The sequence below is a fragment of the Phyllobates terribilis genome, unplaced genomic scaffold (genome assembly GCF_046119375.1).
Source record: "Phyllobates terribilis strain yellow unplaced genomic scaffold, ASM4611937v1 Scaffold_9__5_contigs__length_417890890, whole genome shotgun sequence".
NCBI lineage: Eukaryota > Metazoa > Chordata > Amphibia > Anura > Dendrobatidae > Phyllobates > Phyllobates terribilis.
In genome coordinates, this window is record NW_027362769.1 from 277,235,073 (window position 1) to 277,260,706 (window position 25,634).

The 25,634-nt window shown below is 46.1% G+C and overlaps 1 protein-coding gene across 1 annotated transcript; it reads right to left on the reverse strand.

The window, feature by feature from the left end:
- Nucleotides 1–1,394: 1,394 nt before the first annotated feature.
- ACTB (actin beta) lies at nt 1,395–8,960 on the reverse strand. Its single transcript, XM_073647816.1, has 6 exons — nt 8,828–8,960; nt 7,996–8,124; nt 3,524–3,763; nt 2,740–3,178; nt 2,481–2,662; nt 1,395–1,986 (listed from the first exon to the last, which is right to left on the reverse strand). The coding sequence occupies exons 2-6, from the start codon at nt 8,116–8,118 to the stop codon at nt 1,843–1,845; spliced, it is 1,128 nt and encodes a 375-aa protein (XP_073503917.1). The 5' UTR covers nt 8,119–8,124; nt 8,828–8,960; the 3' UTR covers nt 1,395–1,842.
- Between the last annotated feature and the right edge of the window lie 16,674 nt (nt 8,961–25,634).

The following is a 25,634-nucleotide window of genomic DNA, read 5'->3' on the forward strand; positions in this document are numbered from 1 at the left end:
TGTTTCCCAAACCCCATCTTCACGACCCCCCCCCCAATCATGTTTTTAGGATCTCCTTAGTATTGCACAGGTGTGAGAATTCCTGATGCCTTAATGATACTTTAATCACCTGTGTAATACCAAGGAGATCCTGAAAACATGACCTGTGGGGGGGTCCATGAGGATGGGGTTTGGGAAACACTGCTTTAAATAAAGTACCGATGCACACGCACCATACATAAATGTCCTGCTTGTTGCAAACTTGCTATGCTTTCATTGCCTCTGACAGCGAGGATCCCACCCTTCAGTATTTTTCCAACTGTAGTCTGCCTCGGGTGCTGCTGAACCACCACACAGTTATCCAAGGAGATGAGAACCAGCGTGCCCCCACTACTGACTACGTATGCCCTTGCATTTCTGAAAGTACCTCAGGTTACACCTCAAGTTTAGTGTTTACGAAAGGATGGCCTCCCGGATTGGATCCCCTCAATGCCTCCCTGTTCTGGGAGTGAGTGGGAAGATTGTGTGGGACTTGGTTTACCCACTGCTGGTTATAGGTTATGACCTCTACATGGATAACTTTTATACCAGCATCCAGCTCTTCAAGTCCCCCTCTGCGCAAAGTACTCCAGCCTGTAGTACTATCTGCAAAAATTGAGAGGGCTCCTGAAGATGCTAATTGGGCAGCTGCTCAGAAGTGGTGAGCAGACCCAATGTAGTGGCCACCTGCTGGTGGTCAAGTACAAGGACAAGAGGGATGTCCTTTTCTTAACCACCATACATGGTGATGGCAGCACCCTAAGCACTGTATGAGGTTCCTCTACACAGGTTGTCGGAGAATCAGTTCAAGCATTCCAGAGTTATTACCTCAGAGTGACAGTAGTTAAAATGTCCTGGTCATTAACGTGCAAAAAACCCTCAGGGTAAGTTACACTAAGAATGCAGGCTATACCATACATGCAACGTAGCATTTCAGAAACCAGTAAATTAGTGAAACAACCCAATGCTCATTGAAGTGAGTATTAAAAACATGTTTTTGTAGGTTAGTCAAAGGAGTGGGGAATTGTTAATTCCCCAGACTGCCATGGTTCAAGCTCTACTCCACACAAATAGAATGCTTTATGAGGGTTAAGCTTGGAGGGGGTGAAAAACCCTGCAGGGTGGGTAGACTTGGCTGTGTGCAGACTGATGCAAGACCTTTCAGTTACATTTAGTCATGCTGGAGCATTACATATTTAAAAATCATTCTGTCCAATGATGGAGTTTGAGAGATTACTGACAGCAAGTGTGCATTCAAGGTTAAACTTGTGAACCCTGCTGTTTGGGACACATTACAAGGTACCATTAAAAAAAAAAAAAAAAGACTGCTTTCTGTAATCAATATTCACCACATTACATTCAAGACAGATAAAAGATTTAATACTCAGACAAAAGTGTTTATTAATTTATTTAATTTCTCTGGTGACCCCTCACATCTTACCAAGATCACTGACAATATAAACTTTAAGTGCTATGAACGTAACCCATTCATGAGCTTGAATTAAAGAGTCTTCCAGGCCAAAAAAAAAAAAAAATATCCAAACATGTGTTAACAGCTAAGCAACACAACTTTTCTTTAGAGCTTTAACTGCATAGCACCCAGGATTTATTTTTTTTTAAATGATGCATTACACATTTGGAGGGGGATCTTAAAATACACCTTAAAACTGATTGTAATTAAGTAGAGTTCTCCTGTCATCTTCATTCCAGTTACTTATTAAATCCTGAGCAAAGCACCAAAGGGAAGAAAAAAAAAAAAAAAAAAAAAAAAAAAAAGCCAGTGTGATCTCCCTACTCAAGTGCACTCAATACAAGGGTCCGTTCTTAGAAACATTTGCGATGGACAATTGAAGGCCCAGACTCGTCATACTCCTGCTTGCTGATCCACATCTGCTGGAAGGTAGACAGAGAAGCCAAGATAGATCCTCCAATCCAGACAGAGTACTTACGCTCTGGTGGTGCAATAATCTGAAGAGGAAGAAGAAATCCATTTTAACTTTAATAACCTTCAAGATTAATAACTCTTAAGAGCTTGGGAGGGACTACATTTGCTTACTCTGCAGTAGTCCATCTTTCTATAGTCTATAAAGACAAATATAAGATATAACATATTGTGAAATCCCAATGTCTTGCAGTACTAGTTACTCATTATAGTAAAAAAAATACAAAAAAAAACTCCATTTGATTCACATACCAGCTTCTCATCTGTTCAGGCCCACAGGGGTGTCACTAGTGACTAGGATCTAAAACCATCCCTCTGATCTTTGAAAAAAGGTTTTTTTAACTAGACACTTAAACCTACCTTGAGAGTTGAACTTTATCAGGTGAGAAATCTCACCTTCCCCTTTATATAAAAAACAAAACCCTGTGTGTTGGTCTTCATTCTTTAAAGTACGTGCTTAGTACAGCCTTGGATGGCTTATTTAATATGAACCCATAATTTGGTGGTAGATAACCTTTACCTTAATTTTCATAGTGCTTGGAGCTAGTGCTGTGATTTCTTTCTGCATTCTGTCAGCAATTCCTGGATACATTGTAGTACCACCAGACAGTACAGTGTTCGCATAGAGATCCTTACGAATATCCACATCACATTTCATTATTGAGTTGTATGTTGTTTCATGGATACCACATGACTCCATACCTGAAGTAGATAAGTAACAATAAGTGAAAGGAATGCATAAGTTTGTTCAAACACAGGCAAACAGCTTATGCTCTTACCAAGAAAAGAAGGCTGAAAGAGGGCTTCTGGACACCTAAACCTCTCATTACCAATGGTGATAACCTGCCCATCAGGCAACTCATAACTTTTTTCTAGGGAAGAGGAAGAAGCAGCAGTCGCCATTTCCTGCTCAAAATCAAGAGCTACATAACACAGCTTCTCCTTTATGTCACGCACAATTTCTCTTTCTGCAGTGGTGGTAAAGCTATAACCCCTCTCAGTAAGAATCTTCATGAGGTAGTCTGTCAGGTCACGTCCAGCCAAGTCAAGACGTAGGATGGCATGGGGCAGTGCATAGCCTTCATAGATTGGCACAGTGTGAGTGACACCATCACCAGAGTCCATCACAATACCAGTTGTACGTCCAGAAGCATACAATGACAGTACAGCCTGAATAGCGACATACATTGCAGGAGTGTTGAAAGTCTCAAACATAATCTGTAAAAAAATAAATAAATAAATCAGAGAGGGGAGATATACCATTCGTGCTGCAAACCATGCAATGTGAAAAATTAAGTGTAGAAGTATATTTCAGTTGCATTACAGCATGTGGCTTTAAAAGGCAAACTGAACTTATGGAAGTGCAAGTCATAGGAGTTAAGGTCAAAACAGTCATACTGCACACTGTTAGTTACACAAGCAGAAATCATTACAAGGGAAACCTTTATGAAATCCAAATAGATGACTTGGGGGAAGAGAAACCCTGTATGGATAGCAAATTAAGTTGTTAAAAATGGTCTTTGGTAAAAATGCTTATTAATATATAAATATTTACTCATTTACCTGGGTCATTTTCTCCCTGTTTGCTTTGGGATTAAGAGGTGCTTCAGTTAGTAGAACAGGGTGCTCCTCAGGGGCAACTCTTAATTCATTGTAGAAAGTATGATGCCAGATCTTCTCCATGTCATCCCAGTTTGTAACAATGCCATGCTCAATTGGGTACTTCAGGGTCAAGATGCCCCTCTTGCTCTGAGCTTCATCTCCTACGTAGCTGTCCTTTTGTCCCATTCCCACCATCACTCCCTAAGAAAAAAAAAACAAAAAAAAAAACACACATTAGGTTATCCCAAAGAGCCTTTGAGACTCATTTATTGTAGGAAGTTAATCAAGATAGACAATTGCTTAAATTTAGTTGTTTGTCTTGTAAACTGTATGACAAACTTCTTAGTGACTGGGTAGTTTTTTTCATTCTCCTAAAATCCATAGCTTATTGCTGTTGTACTTTTGAATGACATCATACATCTTCTAGTGAGAGACTGGAAAAGTGGAGATGCTAAACAATTTGTTTTATTCAGTAGCCATAACACCTTTAAAGGGAATCTCCTTTAAACCCCTTGGCACTTATCTGACATTTAATATGGGAAAACAGATGATAGAAGTGTGAATCTATACCTACCTGTATGCCTCATTAGAGGTCTTGTTGCTGTGAAATGTCTTTTTATTTCTACAAGTTAGATGTGTTCCAGTCCCAGGGACTGGAAGAAATCCCCACCTCCTGTGGCAACTACAATGCTTTCCCCCTTCCCTGCACGTCACAGTGCCTGGATTTGGCTGCAGCAACTGCACAGCATTGTAATTACCACAGATGGGGGGGGGGGGGGGCTTTCTTCAGGGGTCCCAGCATCAGAAGATTAAAAAGCAATTTAACAGCAACTAAACTGGTGATATGAGGCATGCAGGTATGTCTAAAATCACATTTCTATCACCTGTATGCCCATATTAAAGGTCAGAAAAATGCTAAATTCCCTTTACAACCCAAGGTGGTTTGCACGTTAATGGCCAGGCCAATTTTTACAATTCTGACCACTGTCACTTTATGAGGCAATTACTCTGGAACTCTTCAACGGATCCCCCTGATTCTGAGACTTTTTTCGTGACATGTTGTACTTCATGATAGTGGTAACATTTATTAGATAGTTAGTGAAAAAATGGTAACTTGGAGAAAATTTTAATTCATGCCCTTAAATCAGAGAGATATGTCACACAAAATAGTTAATAGATAACATTTCCCACAAGTCTACTTTACATCAGCACAATTTTGGAGCTAACATTTTTTTATTTTGTTAGGGAGCTATGAGTGTTAAAAGGTGACCAGCGACTTCATTTTTCCAACACTTTTTTGGAATCACATTTGAAGTCACTTTTAAGGGTCTTTATGACAAAATACCCAAAAGTGACACCATTCTAAAAACTGCACCCCTCAACACTACATTCAAGAACTTTATTAATCCTTCACAGCAATTTTTTGGAATGTTGGAGAAAAAAAAAAAAAATTAACATTTAGCTTTTCACAAAAATGTTACTTTAGACCCAATTTTTATTGATTTGGCAGGGGGTAACAGGAGAAAAAAAAACAATTTGTTGTACAGTTAGTTTCCCCATATGTGGGGGGGGGGGCCCCATCATTTGACTTTTTGAATGTAAAATTTGCTTGAATGATTAGTGGACACCATGTTGCATTTGGGGAGCCCCTGATGTGCCCAAACAGTGGAAACCACAAGTGACACCATCTTGGAAACTAGACCCTTCAGGGAACTTATCTAGAGATCTGTGGTGAGCACCCTGAACTCCCAAGTGTTTTACAGAAGTTTATAACATGGAGCCGTAAAAAAAAAAAAAAAAAAAAAAAAAAAAAAAAAAAAGTTTTAGCCCCAATTTTAAAATTTTCACACTGGGATAGATTAAATTGGCACCAAAATTTGACCCAGAATTTCTGCTGAATGTAGCAATACCTCATACGTGCCTGTACAGTACTGCTTGGCCACACTGCAACACTCGGGAGGGACGGTGCGCTATTTGCCTGCTGGAGCACAGATTGTTCTAGAATAGTTTGCGGACTACATATACAGAGCCCCTAAATGCTAGAAGAGCAGAATCCCCCCCCACCCCTCAAGTGACCCCATTTTGGAAATACCCCTGCCAGACATGTGGTTTACACACTGTGGGCTCAGAATTTGCCGAATTTCTTTCGGGGAGAGAGGAGCCATTTAGCTTTCCCAGAGTCTTTGGACTACCCGTAACGTGGAAGCCCCCTATATTTCCATTAACACATGACAGACCTGAGGGGGTGGGGGGGGGGGGCCTTTATTGGAAACATTTTACATCACATATATCCAGCGCTCTACGCTGAGCACTTACTTTGGGGTTTATATCTAAATCTCTGAATGATCTATTCACTATAAATGAGATGAGGCAGCAGAGTTACTTTGGACTCAGTCTGGCCTCTGTTCAGCGGTGCACAAAACTGTGGCTGACCGCGCTTTTATTTACGCCTAAGAAGATGGACACGTCCAAATCATAGGTCAGATGGCATCCACAGTGCCTCCATCTGTCTCATTACAGGGAATCATCCGTCAGGGGTTTCCGTCTGAATCACTTATTTCAGAGATTTACACAGAAACCAGGTATAAACACTCAGAGCAGGATGAATGTGCGCCGAGCCATACTGCGATCTTTGGGAGGCAGAACAAACAAATCAGCAGCAGGTGAAGAGTTGGTTTTATTTTATCTTTTATGCCGTTCCTAGTGTGGTATAAAAGTGATTAGGAGACTTTATTCTTTGGGTCTGTGCGACTACAGTGATGCCAGATTCATATTGGGTTTTTATGATTAACAGCTGTCACACTAGAAGAAGTTTCTTCAAAAACTAATGTTTGCAGCGCCAGATTGAGCTAAAATTTTTACATATTTCTGCCGACAGTCATGCGACAGCTTGTTTTTTTTGCGGGACGAGTTGACGTTTTTTATTAGTACCATTTTCTGGCAAATTACATTTTTTGGATCGCTTTCTATTCTGATTTTTGGGAAGCAGAATAACCAATAGACAACAAATTAGGATTTTTTGTTACTTGTGTGGTAAAGTTGATAAGGCAGCTTTATTCTTCAGGTCAGTGCATTTACAACAGTACCACAGTAATGTAATTTATTTATGTCTTTGCGCTTTAACATAATAAAACTTAAAAAAAAAAAATTCTTTGCATTGCTTTATTCTGAGCGCTGTAACATTCATTTTTCGGCTGTATGGCAGTTTGATTTTTGCCAGACAGGATGATGTTTTCAGTGGTACCATTTTTATTTACATTAGTCTTTTAGATTGCATTTTATTCCACTTTTTTTCCCAGTGGTATGATGAAAACTCAGTTACTCAGTTTTTTTTATGCTGTTCACTGAAAGGGTTAACTAGTGTAATATGTTTATAGTGTTTTTCAGGACACGTCGATACCAAATGTGTACTTTATTTTTTAATTAAATCTATATCTATCCATCTAAAATTTTTTTTAAAAAACTTACTTAGTCCCACTATGGGACTGTCACTTTTTTCATAGTTATAATGTACTGCAATACATTATACCTCCATTGAAAGCTCGTGAGACTATGCTGTGCATTGGTCTCAGGAGCTTTCGATAGCTTGATGACCCCTGGTCACCATGGCAACAGTCGAGGCCCCCTGCGATGACGTCAGGGGCACTGACCTGAAGGCAGAGGGAGCACCCAGCCCTCTGCCTGTCTCCTGAATGCTGCGATTGATTGCAGTATTCAGGTGGGTTAACAGCCAGCGGCAGCACTATCACCGCTCCTGGCTGTTTAGTGCAGCAGCTCAGCCACTAGCAGGGCTGAGCTCCGGCACTGATCGGGCAGCAGATGCTGAAATTTCAGCGTTTCCTGCTCTATCATGCTGTGATCAGTCAGATTGACAGACCGATGGCAGCGATCTGGGTGCAGGGACCAATGGCATGGGTCCCTGGCACCCATTCTCATGCTGCTCAGTGTTGGCACTGAACTGACTGTTTACACGCTGTGCCAGTTCAAAGGTATGACAGACACTGCACGGCAAGGAGCAGTAACTTAAACCCACTCATGCCGTGCCAATCATTGAGCGCTATGGGTTAAGCAACTCGGCAAGCACATTAACAATCCAATATTTGAGGGTAACTTTTTTATGCCAAGTGCTAGATTTGCATAGAAAAGCATCTGCAGTTTTCAACGTACAGGGTGGAGCAGTGTGCACTGCAGTAAGAAGCTGAAAATACATTTGCACCATAAAGACAGTTTCCTGCTACAGGAAGCTCCTAAGTGATCACCTTAATAAGGGACTCAGTAATTCATACAAGTGCATTGAGAGCTTACCAGCACTGACATTACAGTTAGTGTACTAATGCATTATTGCTGCACTAGCCAACATTTTACAATAAGATGGTATATAATCAGTTTAAAGTTTTCACCCTGCAGCTCTGGCTGTGTGACCCTGTACATACCTGGTGTCTGGGGCGACCAACAATTGAAGGAAAGACAGCACGGGGAGCGTCATCTCCAGCAAAGCCAGCTTTGCACATTCCAGAGCCATTGTCAATGACAAGTGCAGCAATGTCGTCATCCATGGTGATCTAAACGATTACATGAAAGCATGTTACTCACAGGCTCCCTTCCTGGCACATCCGCCATCAACAGCCTGCAGAGGGCGCACGGGTTGGTGCTACCGCCTGACAAAACAAAGGGAAGTCCTGCCAGGCAGCAAAAATAACCAAATAAGGCAACAGAACAGATTAGCAGCAGTGGGAGGGACAAAGGCATCAGCCACCAGCAGCGCGGACTGTGACCGCCGCTCCAACTGCTGCGGCCGAACCCGGTGTGGGAGCGGACACCGCTAAGGGCTCTGATAGTGTTAGCTCTCAGTAGGGGCCGGGCCCCCGGACAGACCCCCGCACCCCGCTCTCAGTAGGGGCTGGGCCCCCGGACGGTGGGGTGAGGGCGGGAGACTTTGGCCATTCCCGCAGCGTGCCGAACAATAAAGACTATGGCTACAACACTGCCTGGCCAGCACAGAAGGCCGGCAAAGCATGCCGGGAGCTTAGACGGACACAAACCGCCGGACAAGCCTTAACCCCGGTATCTACATTTACCAGTAACCCAGCCCCCACCCTGTATGACTCTCCACACAGCCCCCACCCTGTATGACTCTCCACACAGCCCCCACCCTGTATGACTCTCCACACAGCCCCCACCCTGTATGACTCTCCACACAGCCCCGACCCTGTATGACTCTCCACACAGCCCCCACCCTGTATCACTCTCCACACACCGCTTTACCTTAGCCTGCGCTGCCCAGTCTAGTACGCGAAGAAAATGCGAGTGGTCACTGACAGAAAATGGGCTCGGCACCGATTTTATATTGAGCGCTCCCCCACCGGCCAGGCCATAAAAGGAAAGCTCCCGGACCCGGCTTGCTGATTGGCTCTGCGGATAGCAGACGGCGGAGGGATATTTGTTGAAACAAGGAAAAAAACTTTGTCCGGCACTCTGTGATGTAAAAGATCGCCTGAAGAAAGAAGTATCGCGGAGCAGTACAGATAGTGCGCATTGTGTGCGAGACTTCCCGCGTTACTGACCCACCCAAGCATGCAGCGCTGTGGGACATGTGTCAGGGCGATTATCTGGTCACATTCATGTTTTCTGCCTGGAATGGGTGATGAAAAGTAGTTCTGATTAAATGCAACTTTGAAAGAAGTAGAATATTTTTTGAATAGCGGAGGACTGAGTGCTGCTGCCTCTGATGATGCTCCACCGGGTTCATAGGGTCTTGTGACAGATGTGCTGTGTGGCAAGTCACTTGGGGGCCAATTCATTATAGCATTTGACCCTTTTTTGGCTTCTTTTTAGTGTTATCTCCTGTTTTCATTTGCCCATTATTTGTCTTTTAACCAAGGCGTACTTAGAAATCGTGGGGCCCCATATCAGAAGCTCTAATTGCCCCCCCCCAATAAATAAATATTTGTGTCACAGAAGAGCAGATCTCACAACTTTCCAGCCTTTACTTAGTAATTTTCCTCCTGCTGAGGTCCTAGATCCCTCTTATCCCTCTTTCATTACCCCCATAAAGTGTGATGCCAACAAAAGTGCCCCCCAAACACAGTATGATACCCCCATGGTGCATTCCTCCACATCAGCCTCCACATGCACAGTATAATGACCCTACAGTACCCCACCTCAACTCCCAAGGCAAAGTATGGTGACACCAACACAGTATGATCCCCCAACTCTGACCCCCACAGAGCCCTCCATACACTATAATGGGCTTACATACAGTATAATGGCCTACACTAGCCCTCCAAACAGTATAATGCCCCCCCCCCCCACATAGCCCTCAAAATATTATAATGGCCCCACATAGCCTTCCATATAGTATAATACTTCACTGATAATCCTCCATATAGTATAATGCGCCCCCCATAATCTTCCAAAACTGGAAAAACGTATTGACTCGAGTGTAAGCCTAGGGTGGGAAATGCAGCAGCTAATAGTAAATTTCCCAATCCTGGTACGTTTAGCACCCCTCATCCCCCAATCCTGGTATGTATGGCTCCCCTCATCCCCCAATCCTGGTATGTGTGGCCTCCTCAATCCCCCAATCCTGGTATGTGTGGCCTCCTCAATCCTCCAATCCTGGTATGTGTGGCCTCCTCAATCCTGGTATGTGTGGCCTCCTCAATCCTGGTATGTATGGCCTCCTCAATCCCCCAATCCTGGTATGTGTGGTCTCCTCAATCCCCCAATCCTGGTATATGTGGCCTCCTCAATCCCCCAATCCTGGTAAGTGTGGCCTCCTCAATCCCCCAATACTGGTATGTGTGGCCTCCTCAATCACCTAATCCTGGCATGTGTGGTCTCCCCAATCCTGGCATGTGTAGCCTCCTCAATCCCCCAATCCTGGTATGTGTGACCTCCTCAATCCCCCAATCCTGGTATGTGTGGCTTCCTCAATCCCCCAATCCTGGTATGCGTGACCCCTTCAGTCCCCCAATCCTGGTATATGTGGTCCCCTCAATCCCCCAATCTTGGTATGTGTGGCCCCCCCAAACCTGGCATGTGTGGCCTCCTCAATCCCCCAATCCTGATATGTGTGGCCTCCTCAATCCCCCAATCCTGGTATGTGTGGCCTCCTCAATCACCTAATCCTGGTATGTGTGGTCTCCCCAATCCTCCAATCCTGGCATGTGTGGCCTCCTCAATCCCCCAATCCTGGTATGTGTGACCTCCTCAATCCCCCAATCCTGGTATGCATAGGGTCCTCAATCCCCCAATCCTAGTATGCGTGGCCCCTTCAGTCCCCCAATCCTGGTATATGTGGTCCCCTCAAACCTGGTATATATGGCCCCCTCATCCCCCAATCACTGCACACACAAAAAAAATAAACACTAATACTCACCTTCCTTCCTCACCTCTCCTCCAGCGCTGCATCCTGTCTGCTGCAGCTCATGTCGGCATCTGAGCAACGCGCATTCTCAGATCCCGAGGTGAGCTGCTGCTGCCGGCATATTCACTCCTCTCCACGCCAGGACTATGGACGTGTAGAAGCGTGAATATGCATTCTCTTTAGTAGCAGGCACTGTCAGCAGGAGCTGCGACTCAGTGCTCCTCTGTGCCCATGACTCGCCCCTTGGGCCGTGGGGCACCCGGAACCGGGCTTCAGTGCGATGATGGGGGTAGTAGTGGCAACCCGATCCCGTGGCTCAGGGTGGTCAGACCAAATTGTGGCAGTCTGTTTATCAGTGTTTTGGAATGTCCAACTACGCCACCCGTGGATTGCGGTCAGGGATGATCGCCGCAACAAGGCAGACCGCTGAGGCTGGTGTTGGTGTGCAGCACAGGGTTAAGATAACTCCCCACGGGAAGATTGTAGCCTCAGGGCAATGTAATAGGATGCTGGGGGTGATGGCGCAGACGCAGCAGAAATCACACAGAGTCCAATAATGCAGTCCAGGGTCTTTTACTGCAGATATTATTACTGACCCAACAGGAGTACCGGTTAGGAATGGGCCTGGGTATCTGAGAGCATTCGGACGAGCCCCACTGGTCAGGGTGAGTGTGAAGGCCTACCGTTCTCTCTCTGCCCTTGCAGACTATCCCCCTTATCATGGTGTGATAGCCCACGTCCCTGATCTGGCCATGTACTTCGCCTGTATGGCTTGCGACTCGGGCCTTAGGTATCTGTTGCTTCTCCGTGCTGTACTGGTCCCTCTGTGTGGCGGATCCTCCAGGCTTCTTAGGCCAAGGGACCTGAAATCCCTTGCGGGTTGGTTCTCTGCTGCCGGGCTTGCAACCCTGACAGCCTCGGACCCCAATGTCCGGTAGTGATTCTCTCAGCCAGGACCGGCTCTCGTCGCCTCTGTCCCTGGCTTGCAGATCCTCCTCTGCCTCACAGACTCCTCAGCTGCAGCTGAACTGTCCCTGCTTCTTTGGGACCAGTCTCAGTCCTGAGCTAGGTCCGGTCGTCCAGTTCTCTCTAACCCTGCCCCCAGTTCCAGCTTTTATAGGGGCAGCCAGCTCCCCCTACTGGCCTGGGACAGGAGGTGCTGTATGCTAATTGTCCCTAACCAGGGAACCTCCCGCCTGCTCTCAGACACAGCTTTTAATATTTGTGGCATCCAGGCCTGGGGTGACACACCCACTTCTAAAGAGAATGAATATTCCCTCTTCTCCACGCCCATATTCATGTCCCTTTAGCAGCGGGCACACGTGATAGCTGCTTCAGCAGCTACTGTGTGTGCTCCGCTCCGCCGCAACCTCCCTCCCCCCACCACTATCCACCAATACTCACCTATACAACTCGTCACCACGCTGCTTGGGTCCCCCCGCTGTTTGGGGCCCCTCCGCTCACGGGCCCCCCGCGGTCACGGGCCCCATAGCAGTGGCGTGGTCTGCCGCCATTGGCGGTACGCCACTGCTTTTAACTCATCTGTTTTTTCATGTTTGTTGTCAGGGTTTCCAGATAACTTCTGCTAATGCATCAATTATTTTTTTTAATTGTTATAAAATGTTGGCACAAATATACAGCTGTTCCCCCATTATCCCCAGAGTGAATTTAGCTATGCCTGGATTTTTAACTCCAAATAGCAACATTTTAGAACATCCTACTTTTTTTGTGGAAAAAAAATGTGCAAAACAGGTTAGAGACAAAGTGCATTCTCGATTTTGTGCAAAATTCACAAACTTAGAGGCTCCGTTTACAAAATACAACATTGGCGTGAATCATGGGCATTTCTATCAGGATCACCCTTGAGGTGAATTGTTTAAAAATGTCTCTCATACCATGTGAGACTATCACTTTGAAATTATCACTGAGGAAGGCAGGTTGCACCATTAAAGGGATCATCCATTACCTCAAAAGATAAAAAAGATACTTTCCTACTCAGGCCCGCTTCTGCCATGAGAAGAGATAATAATATTGCTTCAGGTGGCGGTCTGAGCCATCTTCCAAGGGGGAACATTTTGCCGCTCCCCAGGAGTGGAACTCAGCCAGGTGTCTGAACAGGCTTTTAGGGTGGCTCACATCTGCTTATAAAATCGGTGAGTGCAATGTGAGAAAAAAACACATTGCACTCGCAACAATGTTATTCAATTAGGCAGTGCTCATCTGCAAATTTTCCTCGCCTGGAATTGGGGCGAAGAAAAATTTGCAGCATGCAGAGTATAGCCGTTGAAAACATCTGAGACTCACCAATGCAAGTCAATGGGTGTGAGAAAAAAATCGCACGGCACATGGGCAACACGTGTGCTGTGCGATTTTTACGCACCCATCTCATAGGAAACCCGACATTTCATCAGCCACATGCAGTAAATTCGCGTGAATCGTCATTATAGAATTGATATATAGATAGAAAGTTGTCATTGAGATATATAATTACTGCAGTGCATGTGTAGCTTACTGTACATATATTTAGTTAATAAATAAATGAAAAAAATGGCATGGGGTCCCTTTTATTTTTCTTAACCAGCTGAGGGAAAGCCGATAGATGGGGGCTGTTGTTTATAGTATGGGAATGGGGTAATAAACATGGAGCTTCCCAGGCTATTAATATCAGCTCACAGCTGTCTACTTAGCCCTTACCGGTTACTCACAAGGAAGGACCCCCCAATAAAAATTACTTGTGGTCCCCCCTTAGCAATGGCTTAGCAGATGGCTGCAGGCTGATATTAATAGGCTGGGAAGGAGCCATGGACATTGGCCCCCTCCCAGACTACTAACACCCGCCCTCAGCCGCCCCAGAAATGGCCCATCCATTATATCCATAACATACAATTCTGGCGCTTAGCCTTGGCTTTTCCCACCTGTCCTGGTGCGTTGGCAAGTGGGGTAATGGTTTTGGGGTTGATGTCAACTGTTTTATGTCAACTGACAACAAGCCCAGGGGTTAGTAATGGAGAGGTGTCTATAAGACACCCACATTACTAACCCTGTAAGTTTAAGTAAAAAAACAGACACCGAGTGTGAAGAAACAGCAACAGTGGGACCCCACAGAATCTCACGGCTGCCACCAATGTAAAGGAACGGCAGTAGGGAGACCCCGCAGAACCTCTCTGCTGCCACCACTTGTGATGGATCCACACCCCGGAACCTGCCTGACGTCACAATTACGTCAGACGGTGCCCTCTGCACCTACTCAAGGACATGTAAGGTCAGATTAACAAGGGTACAGGAAGGCACCAGAAAGTGAGGAGAGGAGGCCCACTCAGTCACTGACGTGGCACCACACTCGCCCACAACCCTCACAGGCTGATAGGCTCCTTTCACTAGCTCCAGTGAAGCAGAGCTTAGTCGGCCTGAGAGAGCTGCCACCAGTTTCTATTCGATATAACGGACTTATATCGGGTTAGAAACCAGCCCGGTAGCGTGTTCGCTGGACCGAACAACAGGCGTGAGGTTCGTAGATTGAGATAAAAGAACAGCCCAAGGTTAAATTATATATTTAATCGCCTTAAGGGCACACTAAACAATACACTATATACATAAGGGTTATACATACACAGTGATCAGAGTTGCAAGCACAATAGCATGGGTACAAAAGGTATAAGGCAGTTATTACGAGTCAGTTACCGGTTTAGATGGAGAGGCTTGGCTTTCGGGGGATGGGCTGCCACATGGGAGGCGTGCAGGCCCTCTGGTTGTTGCAGGACTTTCCCTACACGACTTGACGTCCCGACTTCCCCAGGGAAAGACAATAGGCTCTAGCTACAGAGACCTTCAAACTCTCTGGGTCACTCCCCCTACTGAACCCCTGGTAGAGCCCAAGTCTCCACCCCTGTTCTTTCCCAGCTAAGAGCTCCCAAAACTAAAATGGGCCATATGTCCTTACTGAACAGTCCTAGGGAACCGGCTCTAGTGTCATCGGATCCAGCCGGGCCCCTGCCTAACACCGGAGTCCTAGGGGCCCCTGCAAGGCTGTGCTGTGTATATCCTTTTCCTTATGCTCTGGACTATGTTTAAAACTAGGGTTACATTCCTCATCCCCTCAAGTTTCCCACAATCTATTTTGTGTGTCACTGAGATGAATCGTTTTCCCATAACTAGCGGTTGAATTATGTTTCTTGAACAGAGAAGCACATGGAGTCGGGGGAGGGATGGACAAGTCCTGTGCAGCTGCTGTGAGGGATCTCACTCTTCGCTTCTCAGCCCCCTCCTTTGCAAGCTGCAGGGTATTCAAAAGAGTCGGATTACACTATTCATTGAAGATCTCTCTAGAACCTGCCAAACAGGTCACAGTGATTGACATGGGTTGGTCTTGAATATTCTTCACACCTCCCCCCTTTAGAGTGCGCTAGGGGGCAGCACCACTTGGTGTTCCCCCGCGCACCCATCCGCAACTTCCCCTTGTCGGGATAAGCCGTCGGCATTGCCATGCTCGAGGCCCTTTTTGTGGCGAATGGCGAAGTGGTACTGTTGGAGCGCGAGGCTCCAGCGTAGTAGCCTCCCATTCATCCCGGATACGGTGTGTAACCAGTTGAGGGGGTTGTGGTCTGTTTCCACCATAAATTGGCTCCGTACAAGTATGGCTGCAGATGCTGCAGGGCCCACACAATTGCCGGACATTCCTTCTCCTTCATGGAATAGGCCATCTCCCTCGGCAGGAGCTACTGGCTCAGGTACAAAACGGGGTGTTCCTGGCCCGTAGTGTCAACCTGGCTGAGCACAGCACTGAGGCCAAAGTCACTAGCGTCGGTCTGTACTACAAACGGCCGCGTGAAGTCGGCTGCCTGTAGTACCAGGAAGCTAGAAAGGGCGGTCTTCAGTGCCCGGAAGGCCGGCTCACAGTCGTTTGTTCAATCGACTGCGGAGGGCAGCTTACTCTTGGTGAAGTCCATCAGGGGCTTTCGCCAGGCTACTATAGTGAAGGACGAACCTCCTATAGTACTCGGCAGCGCCCAGAAAGTACACCACCTGTTCATTGGTCCTGGGGGTGGGCCAGGATACGATGGCATCCACCTTCCCGGGCTCTGGCTTCAGAGCTCCCCCACCTACCCGGTGTCCCAGGTAGTGGACCTCACTCATACCCAGCTGGCACTTTTCCGGCTTAATGGTCAAGCCTGCCCATTGTCACGGGTGTGTCAGAGGTGACAGACAGTCGCCCTGCAGTGGTTTGCCTGAGATCTCCATGTTTGGCAATGCAGACAGCTGACTAGATAGGAGGCTGTGTTTAGGACCCAGCGACTACCTCCCTTTAGTCTGGGTGTATATATAACTGGTGTGTCTAGGTGGGCATTGCCTGTTATACTCATTTCTACTTGGGACTTGGCTGAAGCAGCATCACGTCCTCTCTGGAGTCTTGAAGCCGTATTCCCTGTTGGAGTTCTTCTAAAGCTGAGTTGTTGTTCCCCTGTGTTGTTTTCCCCTTTTGTCTTTAGAGTGCTAGCGGAGGTTGACTAATGCTCATCTCCTTCCACCCCCAGCTATAGCCTTACGCCAGGCATAGTAGGGTGAGGCACGTGATCGGCGACAGCTGCGGAGGCTGTATAGGGACGTTAGGAGGAGACAGGGTGACGCTAGTCCAGATTAGGAGGTCACCTCTTCCCACTTTCCCTAGTGTCTGGGCTCCCTTTCCCTTTCCCCTCTGTGTTGTACTCACAAATGGCGTGACATTATAACCGGCCGAGCAAGTTTTTGAAAAAAAAAATAAAAAAAGACACAAGATTGACATTTTGGTTTTTTTTTCTTTGTGTATTTTTGGGCGTGCACCTTTTTTTCCCTTACTCCCTTTAGTATGGGATCAGTTGTAGAGCTCGCAGAGCAGTTCCGCTGTCTGTCTCTGGAGGTGAATGACCTCCGCTGTGAGGTTCAGCAGCAGTATCACCGGTTACAGGCCGCCAATGTAAGGGTTTCTGCTGGTAGACCTGTCCAGTCTGAATCCAAGTTTGCCCTCCCGGACAGGTTTTCAGGAGGTAGGGTCAAGTTTTTTGTGTTTAAGGAGGCATGCAAATTGTACTTCAAACTTCGTCCCTACTCCTCCAGTAATAAGGAGCAACGGATTGGTATTGTGATCTCTCTACTGCAGTGCGATCCTCAGTCATGGGTGTTTTCGTTACCGCAGGACTGTTTGTCTCCAGTCTGTGGAGGGGTTTTTTGGAGCTCTTGCCCTCATCTATGATGACCCTGACCGAGTCGTCTTGGCTAAGTCTAAGCTACATCGCCTTCAGTAGGGGATTCGGTCAGTGGAAGCATACAGTTCAGAATTCCATAGATGGGCAACGGATGACATAAGTACATTTTGTGAGGGGCTTACTGAAAGGTTGAAAGATGCCTTGGCTGTATATGATACCCCTCAGTCCTTGGAGGCTGCCATGTCTTTGGCCATACGTCTGGATCAGCGCCTTCGGTATAGATGGGTGCAACCTTCTTCTCTGAGGCCTTCTTGTCGGGGTTGTGTACTTTTGCCAAGGGAGCGGTCTGGGGGTGAACCAGTACTGGGGGAGGTGGAGGAACCTATGCAGTTAGGGGGTGTCTACATCATACATCTCCCCGGAGATTCACAAGAAAAGAGGCATATGTATTTTTTTGTGGGAAAAGGGGACACTTTATTGGGACCTGTCCTTCAATTTCTAAACAAAAGGAGACTCGTTTAACTCTCGGTAGTCTGGAGTTGGATAAACAAGGGGTGCATTTGTGGCCAAACTGCAGTTCCCGCTTTGTCCTGACTGCAGAGCTGGTGCTAGAGAGCAAAACCGAAAAAAATTCTGTGTTTGTTGACAGTGGAGCTGAGGTCAGCATGGTTGATGCTGAGTTTGTGAAAACTCATGGTCTTGCTTGCTATGCTATAGCTGAACCTATTCCCATTTTTGCCATTGACTCGGCGCCACTTGCACAGAAAGCATTTACTCAGATTGTACATAATGTAAAACTGAGGGTGGGGTCAGTTCATTGTGAATCATCCCTTGCTATGTTTTGGAAAATCTCCCTACTCCGATTGTTTTAGGTATCCCCTGGCTTGTTAAACATAGTCCGTTGGTGGATTGGCAAACCGGGGAGATTACTGAATGGGGAGATTACTGCCATGAGAACTGTCTGAATGTTTCTATTGCTGCTATCTCTGCAGGGATACTGCCTGCTTTTCTGTCTAGTTTTGAGGACGTTTTTTCAGAAAAGGGGTGTCAGGATTTGCCTCCTCATCGTGTTTATGACTGTCGTGCTATAATCTTTCTGGCCCTGAGAGACAAGCCATGAAGGTTTTTATTGCGGAAAGTCTGGAGAAGGGACATATCAGACCCTCATCTTCGCCCGTGGCGGCAGGGTTCTTCTTTGTGAAAAAGAAAGATGGTGGTTTACGTCCCTGTTTAGATTTCCGGGAATTAAATCAAATTACCATCCGTGATCCATACCCTCTTCTTCTGATTCCTGATTTGTTCAGCCAGGTTGTGGGAGCTAAGGTATTCTCCAAGTTGGATTTAAGGGGAGTCTACAATCTGGTTAGAATCAGAGAGGGGGACGAATGGAAGACAGCGTTCAATACCCCGGAAGGTCATTTCGGGAGTCTGCTTATGCCTTTTGGTTTGACCAATGGACCTGCGGTATTCGAGCATTTCATAAATGATATTTTTCATTATTTGGTGGGGAGGTGATCTATCTGGACGATATTTTGGTTTATTCACCTGATTTTGAGACCTATCGGGGACATGTTAAGCAGGTGCTCCAGATATTAAGGGATAACAATCTTCTCACTGACTAGTAGTTTTTTCCACTGAGGTTTCATGGTGAGAACCTCATCAGCTAGAGCAGCAGCTTGTTCCACTGTCGCTGGTTTCCTCTCACGCACCCATTCCCGGATCTCAGAGGGGCATTTGGCATAGAATTGTTCTTTTAGGATGACCTGGAGGAAGGTCTCCCAAGTTAAGGCCCCCTCTCCCTCCAGCCAGCGATGACATACTTGTTTGAGCCTGTGGGCATACACCTTGAAAGACAATTCACCCTCACCGGCTAAGGAGCAGAACTGAGCCCTGTAAGTGTCTGGAGTTACCGCATAATGTTCCAAGATGGTCTCTTTAATGTTCCCATAATCGCAGTTCCACCGAGAGTCCATAGCTCTATAAGCTTCAGCAGCCCCACTAGATGTCTAACTCGCTCCCTTTCCGGGAGTCTGTCTGGAGCTTCCAGCTGCTTCCACCATGCGTTGCCTCTCCTTAGCTGTGAGGATGGCCTCCGTCTTATCTTCTATGGTGGCCTCATCTCCAAGCAATGCCATCTCCTCCTCATACCACACAACCCACTGACTTTTTTGGGCTTTTACCTCCAGCTCCCTTCTTTCCTCCCCTTGCTGTGGAAATTCTTCCTCGGTGCCATCATGCAGGCAAGCCTCTTCCAAACCCTCAATTAATTGCTCCTTGGACAGTCCTTTGTAGCCGACTCCTAATTCACAGGCCTTTGTTTGTAGGCTCAACACAGTCCAGTTACTGTATCCTGAGGTTCTGGTTCCAGATGTTGATGGGCCACTGTCCTCCATTTCTTCTGCTCTGATCCCACGACTGCCAACCAGTTTGTGACGGGGTGTGCGACACAGCAGGAAGGGACACCAGGCCGATGATCAAACCAACGAGATTTATTGAGGCAGGGAAAATAGAAAATCAAATATCAAGATTGTTCCTTAGAGTCCACAATGAGTGCACGCCAGTGGCGTACCCCCAATGGCGGCAGTCCACGCGACTGCTATGGGGCCCGTGAGCTGGGGGGGCCAATAGCAGTCCAGGGGCGGACATACCGTTGCTGGTGCAGCTGCGCCGGGGGGGCCCGCCGGCGCAGCGTCTCCCTGCTCGTGGCGGGCAGGGAGAGATCCCTGCAGCTCCACTACTGACAGGACAGAATGGCAGCGGAGCTGCCGAGATCCGTCCTCTGCTTCCTGCCCGCCGCTTCCTCCATCACACAGGCACGCGCTGCTTGATGACTTCATCATGCAGCGCGGGCCTGTGTGAGGGAGGAAATTGCAGACAACAAGAATGCTGCGGCTTGCGGGGGAACGGGCAGAGAGGTAAGTGTTTTTTTTTATTTTTACTGAAACGCTGGGGAGGCCAATAATGGGGCTGATTGGGCTGGAGAGAGCAATAGTGGGGCTGATGGGGCTGGGGAGAGCAATCGTGGGGCTGATGGGGCTGGGGAGAGCAATTGTGGGGCTGATGGGGCTGAGGAGAGCGCTGATCGGTCTGGGGAGAGCAATGGTGGTGCTGGGAAGAGCAGTGATGGGACTGATGGGGCGGGGAGAGCAATGATGGGGATTAATAAACCAATGACGGGGATGGGGAGAGCAATGACGGGTTGCTGGGAGAGAGCAATGATGGAGGTGCTGGGAGAGTAATGATGGGGGTTGCTGGGAGAGAACAATGATGGGGGTGCTCGGAGAGAGCAATGACGGGGGTGCAGGGAGAGAGCAATGATAGTGGTGCTTGGATAGAGCAATGATGGGGGTGCTCGGAGAGCGCAATGACGGGGGTGCTGGAGACAACAATGACGGGGTGCAGGGAGAGAGCAATGACGGGAGTGCAGGGAGAGATCAATGATGGGGGTGCTGGGAGAGAGGAATGACAGGGGTGCTGGGAGAGAGCAATTACGAGGGTGCTGGGAGAGCAATGACAGGGGTGCTGGGACAGAGCAATGTTGGGGGTGCTGGTAGAGAGCAATGACGGGAGGTGCTGGGACATAGCAATGACTGGGGTGTTGGGAGAGAGCAATGATGGAGGTGCTGGGACAGAGCAATGATGGGGGTGCTTGTATATTTTCCGTGTGCACATAGCCTTACAGTTAATTGGGGAGAGTCACAGAGACTGAATAATTTATATTATTGGCTGGTGGAGATTATAGTTAATGGGGGTCACAGTGCTGCTTATCACTTTATATTTTGATTACTAAGTGGCTAAAAGTATATTACACTGTGTGCAGAATTATTAGGCAAGTTGTATTTTAGAGGATTATTTTTATTATTGATCAACAACTATGTTCTCAATCAACCCAAAAGACTCATAAATATGCAAGCTTAATATTTTTGGAAGTTGGAGTGTTTTTTTTTTTGATTTGGCTATCTTAGGAGGATATCTGTTTGTGCAGGTAACTATTACTGTGCAGAATTATTAGGCAACTTAATAAAAACCAAATATAATCTCATCTCACTTGTTTATTTTCACCAAGTAAACCAATATCAGTGCACAAAATTTAGAAATAAACATTTCTGACATGCAATAACAAAAAACAAAAAAAATAGTGATGAATGTAGCCACCTTTCTTTATGACACTCAACAGCCTTCCATCCATAGATTCTGTCAGTTGCTTGATCTGTTTTCGATCAACATTGCATGCAGCAGCCACCACAGCCTCCCAGACACTGTTCCGAGAGGTGTACCGTTTTCCCTCCCTGTAGATCTCACATTTTATGATGGACCACAGGTTCTCTGTGGGGTTGAGATCAGGTGAACAAGGGGGCCATGTCATTATTTTTACTTTTTTTAGACCTTTACTGGCCAGCCACGCTGTGGAGTAGCTGGATGCATGTGATGGAGCATTGTCCTGCATGAAAATCATGTTTCTCTTGAACGATACGGACTTCTTCCTGTACCACTGCTTGAAGAAGTTGTCTTCCAGAAACTGGCTGTAGGTCTGGGAGTTGAGCTTCACTCCATCCTCAACCCGAAAAGGTCCCACAAGTTCATCTTTGATGATACCAGCCCATACCAGTACCCCACCTCCACCTTGCTGGTGTCTGAGTTGGAGTGGAGCTCTCTGCCCTTTACTGATCCAGCCTCTGGCCCATCCATCTGGCCCATCAAGGGTCACTCTCATTTCATCAGTCCATAAAACCTTTGTAAAATCAGTCTTAAGATATTTGTTGGCCCATTCTTGACGTTTTATCTTATGTTTCTTGTTCAAAGGTGGTCATTTTTCATCCTTCCTTACCTTGGCCATGTCCCTGAGTATCGCACATCTTGTGCTTTTTGATACTCCAGTAAAGTTGCAGCTCTGAAATATGGCAAAACTGGTGGCGAATGGCATCTTGGCAGCTTCACGCTTGATTTTCCTCAATTCATAGGCAGTTATTTTGCGCCTTTTTTGGCCAACACGCTTCTTGTGACCCTGTTGGCTATTTGCCATAAAACGCTTGATTGTTCGGTGATCACGCTTCAAAAGTTTGAAAGTTTCAAGACTGCTGCATCCCTCTGCAACACATCTCACAATTTTGGACTTTTCAGAGCCCGTCAAATCTCTCTTCTGACCCATTTTGCCAAAGGAAAGGAAGTTGCCTAATAATTAAGCACACCTTATATCGGGTGTTGATGTCATTAGTCAACACCCCTCCTCATTACAGAGATGCACATCACCAGATTTACTTATTTGGTAGTTGGCTCTCAAGCCTATGCAGCTTGGAGTTGGACAACATGTATAAAAAGTATCATGTGATCAAAATACTCATTTGCCTAATAATTCTGCACACAGTGTAATGGGGGGTTACAGATCAGTATTCAGGGGCGCAGTGCGGGGGAGACACATGTATACACTGTGTTCCAAATTATTATGCAAATAATATTTTCTCAGATTTTCCCAAATTACCTATATGAATTGCAGTCATTGTAATTTTCCAGTCAAATAACTATTAGAGTACAATTGAAAGGTTTTTGTACAAACTGCCTATGATAACAGTATATTTTTTAAAAAATAGAAAACTCAAACTACACTCAAAATGCATGTTCCAAATTATTATGCACAGCAGAGTTTTCAACCTTTTCATTTTAATAAAGAACAAAAAAAATGGTCATTTTTGAAATTATAAGCATTAGCAGGTTATTACAAACTGAAATCAAACAGTTTTCAACTCAAAACTTTATTCTAGGTGATGTTACATTTGCACATAGGACCCCTTGTTCGAAAGGAGCTTCTGAACTCTCTCGTCCATTGAATTTGTCAGGTTTTGGATGGTTTCTGCTTTAATTGTTTTGCATGAGGACAGAATACCCTCCCAGAGCTGTTGCTTAGATGTGAACTGCCTCCCGCCATCATAGACACTCCTTTTGATGATGCTCCAGAGGTTCTCAATGGGGTTGAGGTCAGGGGAGCATGGGTGCCACACCATAAGTTTGTCCCCTTTTATGCCCATAGCAGCCAGAGATGCAGATGTGTTATGTGCAGCATAAGACGGGGCATTGTCATGCATGAAATGATCTCGATGGTCCAGATGGATGGAGTGGAGGATGGCTGGTTGATGGACACCCCATGCAAACACGGCTACGGCGCTAACAAGGAGGAGGTGGAGTAATGTTTTGGGCTGGAATCATGGGGAGAGAGATTGTCGGCCCTTTTAGGATCCCTGAAGGGGTAAAGATGAACTCCATAATGTATGTTGAGTTTCTCAAACAGCACTTCCTTCCATGGTTCAAGAAGAAGAACCGTGCATTCCGCAGCAAGATCATTTTCATGCATGATAATGCCCCGTCTCATGCTGCACATAACACATCTGCATCTCTGGCTGCTATGGGCATAAAAGGGGACAAACTTATGGTGTGGCACCCATGCTCCCCTGACCTCAACCCCATTGAGAACCTCTGGAGCATCATCAAAAGGAGTGTCTATGATGGCGGGAGGCAGTTCAAATCTAAGCAACAGCTCTGGGAGGGTATTCTGTCCTCATGCAAAACAATTAAAGCAGAAACCATCCAAAACCTGACAAATTCAATGGACGAGAGAGTTCAGAAGCTCCTTTCGAACAAGGGGTCCTATGTGCAAATGTAACATCACCTAGAATAAAGTTTTGAGTTGAAAGCTGTTTGATTTCAGTTTGTAATAACCTGCTAATGCTTATAATTTGAAAAATGACCATTTTTTTGTTCTTTATTAAAATGAAAAGGTTGAAAACTCTGCTGTGCATAATAATTTGGAACATGCATTTTGAGTGCAGTTTGAGTTTTTTATTTTTTTAAAAATATACTGTTATCATAGGCAGTTTGTACAAAAACCTTTCAATTGTACTCATAGCTATTTGACTGGAAAATTACAATGATTGCAATTCATATAGGTAATTTGGGAAAATCTGAGAAAATATTATTTGCATAATAATTTGGAACACAGTGTATATACAATATATGTGACCTTGTTATTATCTAGGCTAGAGAGCATCATGACAAGACGAATCGTGACTGGGAGATGTCGACATGAAGGTCTGACTAGATGGAGAAGAAGCAGCAGAAACTGACTCTGATCAGACGAGACATCAGCGGTAAGTGCCTGGATGTAAATATTATTCTGTATCTGCGCTGTATGACTTGGAGTGATAATGTTACATGTAAAATCCCTTAGGCTGCATTCTCACATTTGTGTGAAATGTCAGATTTTTTTATCAGATGGTCCGCGGACTTGTAGAGTTTTATAGATCCATTCACACATCCATGAAAATCACGGATCTGAGAATGAGATCTGTGAGGGTCAGAGAATGTCCTGTTCTGATCCGATTTTGAGGATTAGAATAGGACATACTCAATGCGTTTGTAAAACAGGGCAGCACACTGACACTGCACACAGATGCAGGAATGTAGCCGTATTATGAATAGCACAGTCCCTTAGTACATAGTGTACTCACTTATTATGTATAGCATGCACCCTTAGTATATAGTGTACTCGCTTATTATGTATAGCACCGTCCTTAGTTATATAGTTTCATCTTTTATTATGTATAACACCCTCCCTTATTACCTACCATCCTCTCTAGCTCTAGGGCTTACAATTGGGGGATCATACTGTGTTGGGGTCAGCAAACTTTGCCCTGGGAGTTGAGGTGAGGTACAGTAGGGTCATTATACTGTGCATGTGGAGGAATTCACCATGGGGGTATCATACTGTGTTTGGGGGACACTTTTGTTGGTATCACACTTTATGGGACAATGAAAGAGGGGCCTAGGACGTCAGCAGGAGGAAAATTACTATGTAAAGGCTGGAAGGTTGTGTGATCTGCTCTTCTGTGACCCTGACAATTATTTACATTTTTTTTGGGGGGGGGGGCAATTTGAACTTCTGCTATGGGGCTCCATGAATCCTATGTACGCCCCTGGTCCACGCCAAAAGGGAATAGCTCCGGGGGCGCCACTCGGCAATCTGACGCCAGGGAAAAGGTAGAAATAATCCTGAGATGAGTTTGATGGATCTAACAGATGAGGGGCACAACACAATCCCACGTGGCAGCTTCTAACCATCCACACATGGGCAGCAGGATCTCACCTCAGCGTAAGATCCTAGACCTTTGGATGGCAGCACACAACTCACTGGCCAAAACCATGTGTCTATTGTTCTGTGTCCTGGGATCAGCCCATCGATGGGGGAGGGGTCCCACCTATTTTGAACATGTGGCTACCTTGAGAAGTTTCCAGAAGCACAGGCTTATATTGGATGAGTCCTATGCTGAAAAGAACAAAGACAGAATCCCCCACTAGATGTTGACCCAGGCCTAATTACATTGCAGTCCAGGAACACAGGCCGGGGGAGAGACACGCTGTTACAACCACTGAATGTCGGTCCCTGGGCCACACCTCTGGTGAACCTCGCTGGACCGTTACCCGGTACAGCCGCCCTTGATCCCAGACCACCCGCTTGAGGTCTGAGTATGAGGGA

What these genes read in the sequence shown, in the direction of transcription:
- ACTB (XM_073647816.1), bottom strand. Translation starts at nt 8,118, where the DNA reads ATGGATGACGACATTGCTGCACTTGTCATTGACAATGGCTCTGGAATG. An exon ending in ACAGGGAGAAAATGACCCAG is followed by an intron (nt 3,179 to 3,523) that starts GTAAATGAGTAA and finishes ATTTTTTTACAG; the next exon opens with ATTATGTTTGAGACTTTCAA. An exon ending in CTTTCAGCCTTCTTTTCTTG is followed by an intron (nt 2,663 to 2,739) that starts GTAAGAGCATAA and finishes TATCTACTTCAG; the next exon opens with GTATGGAGTCATGTGGTATC.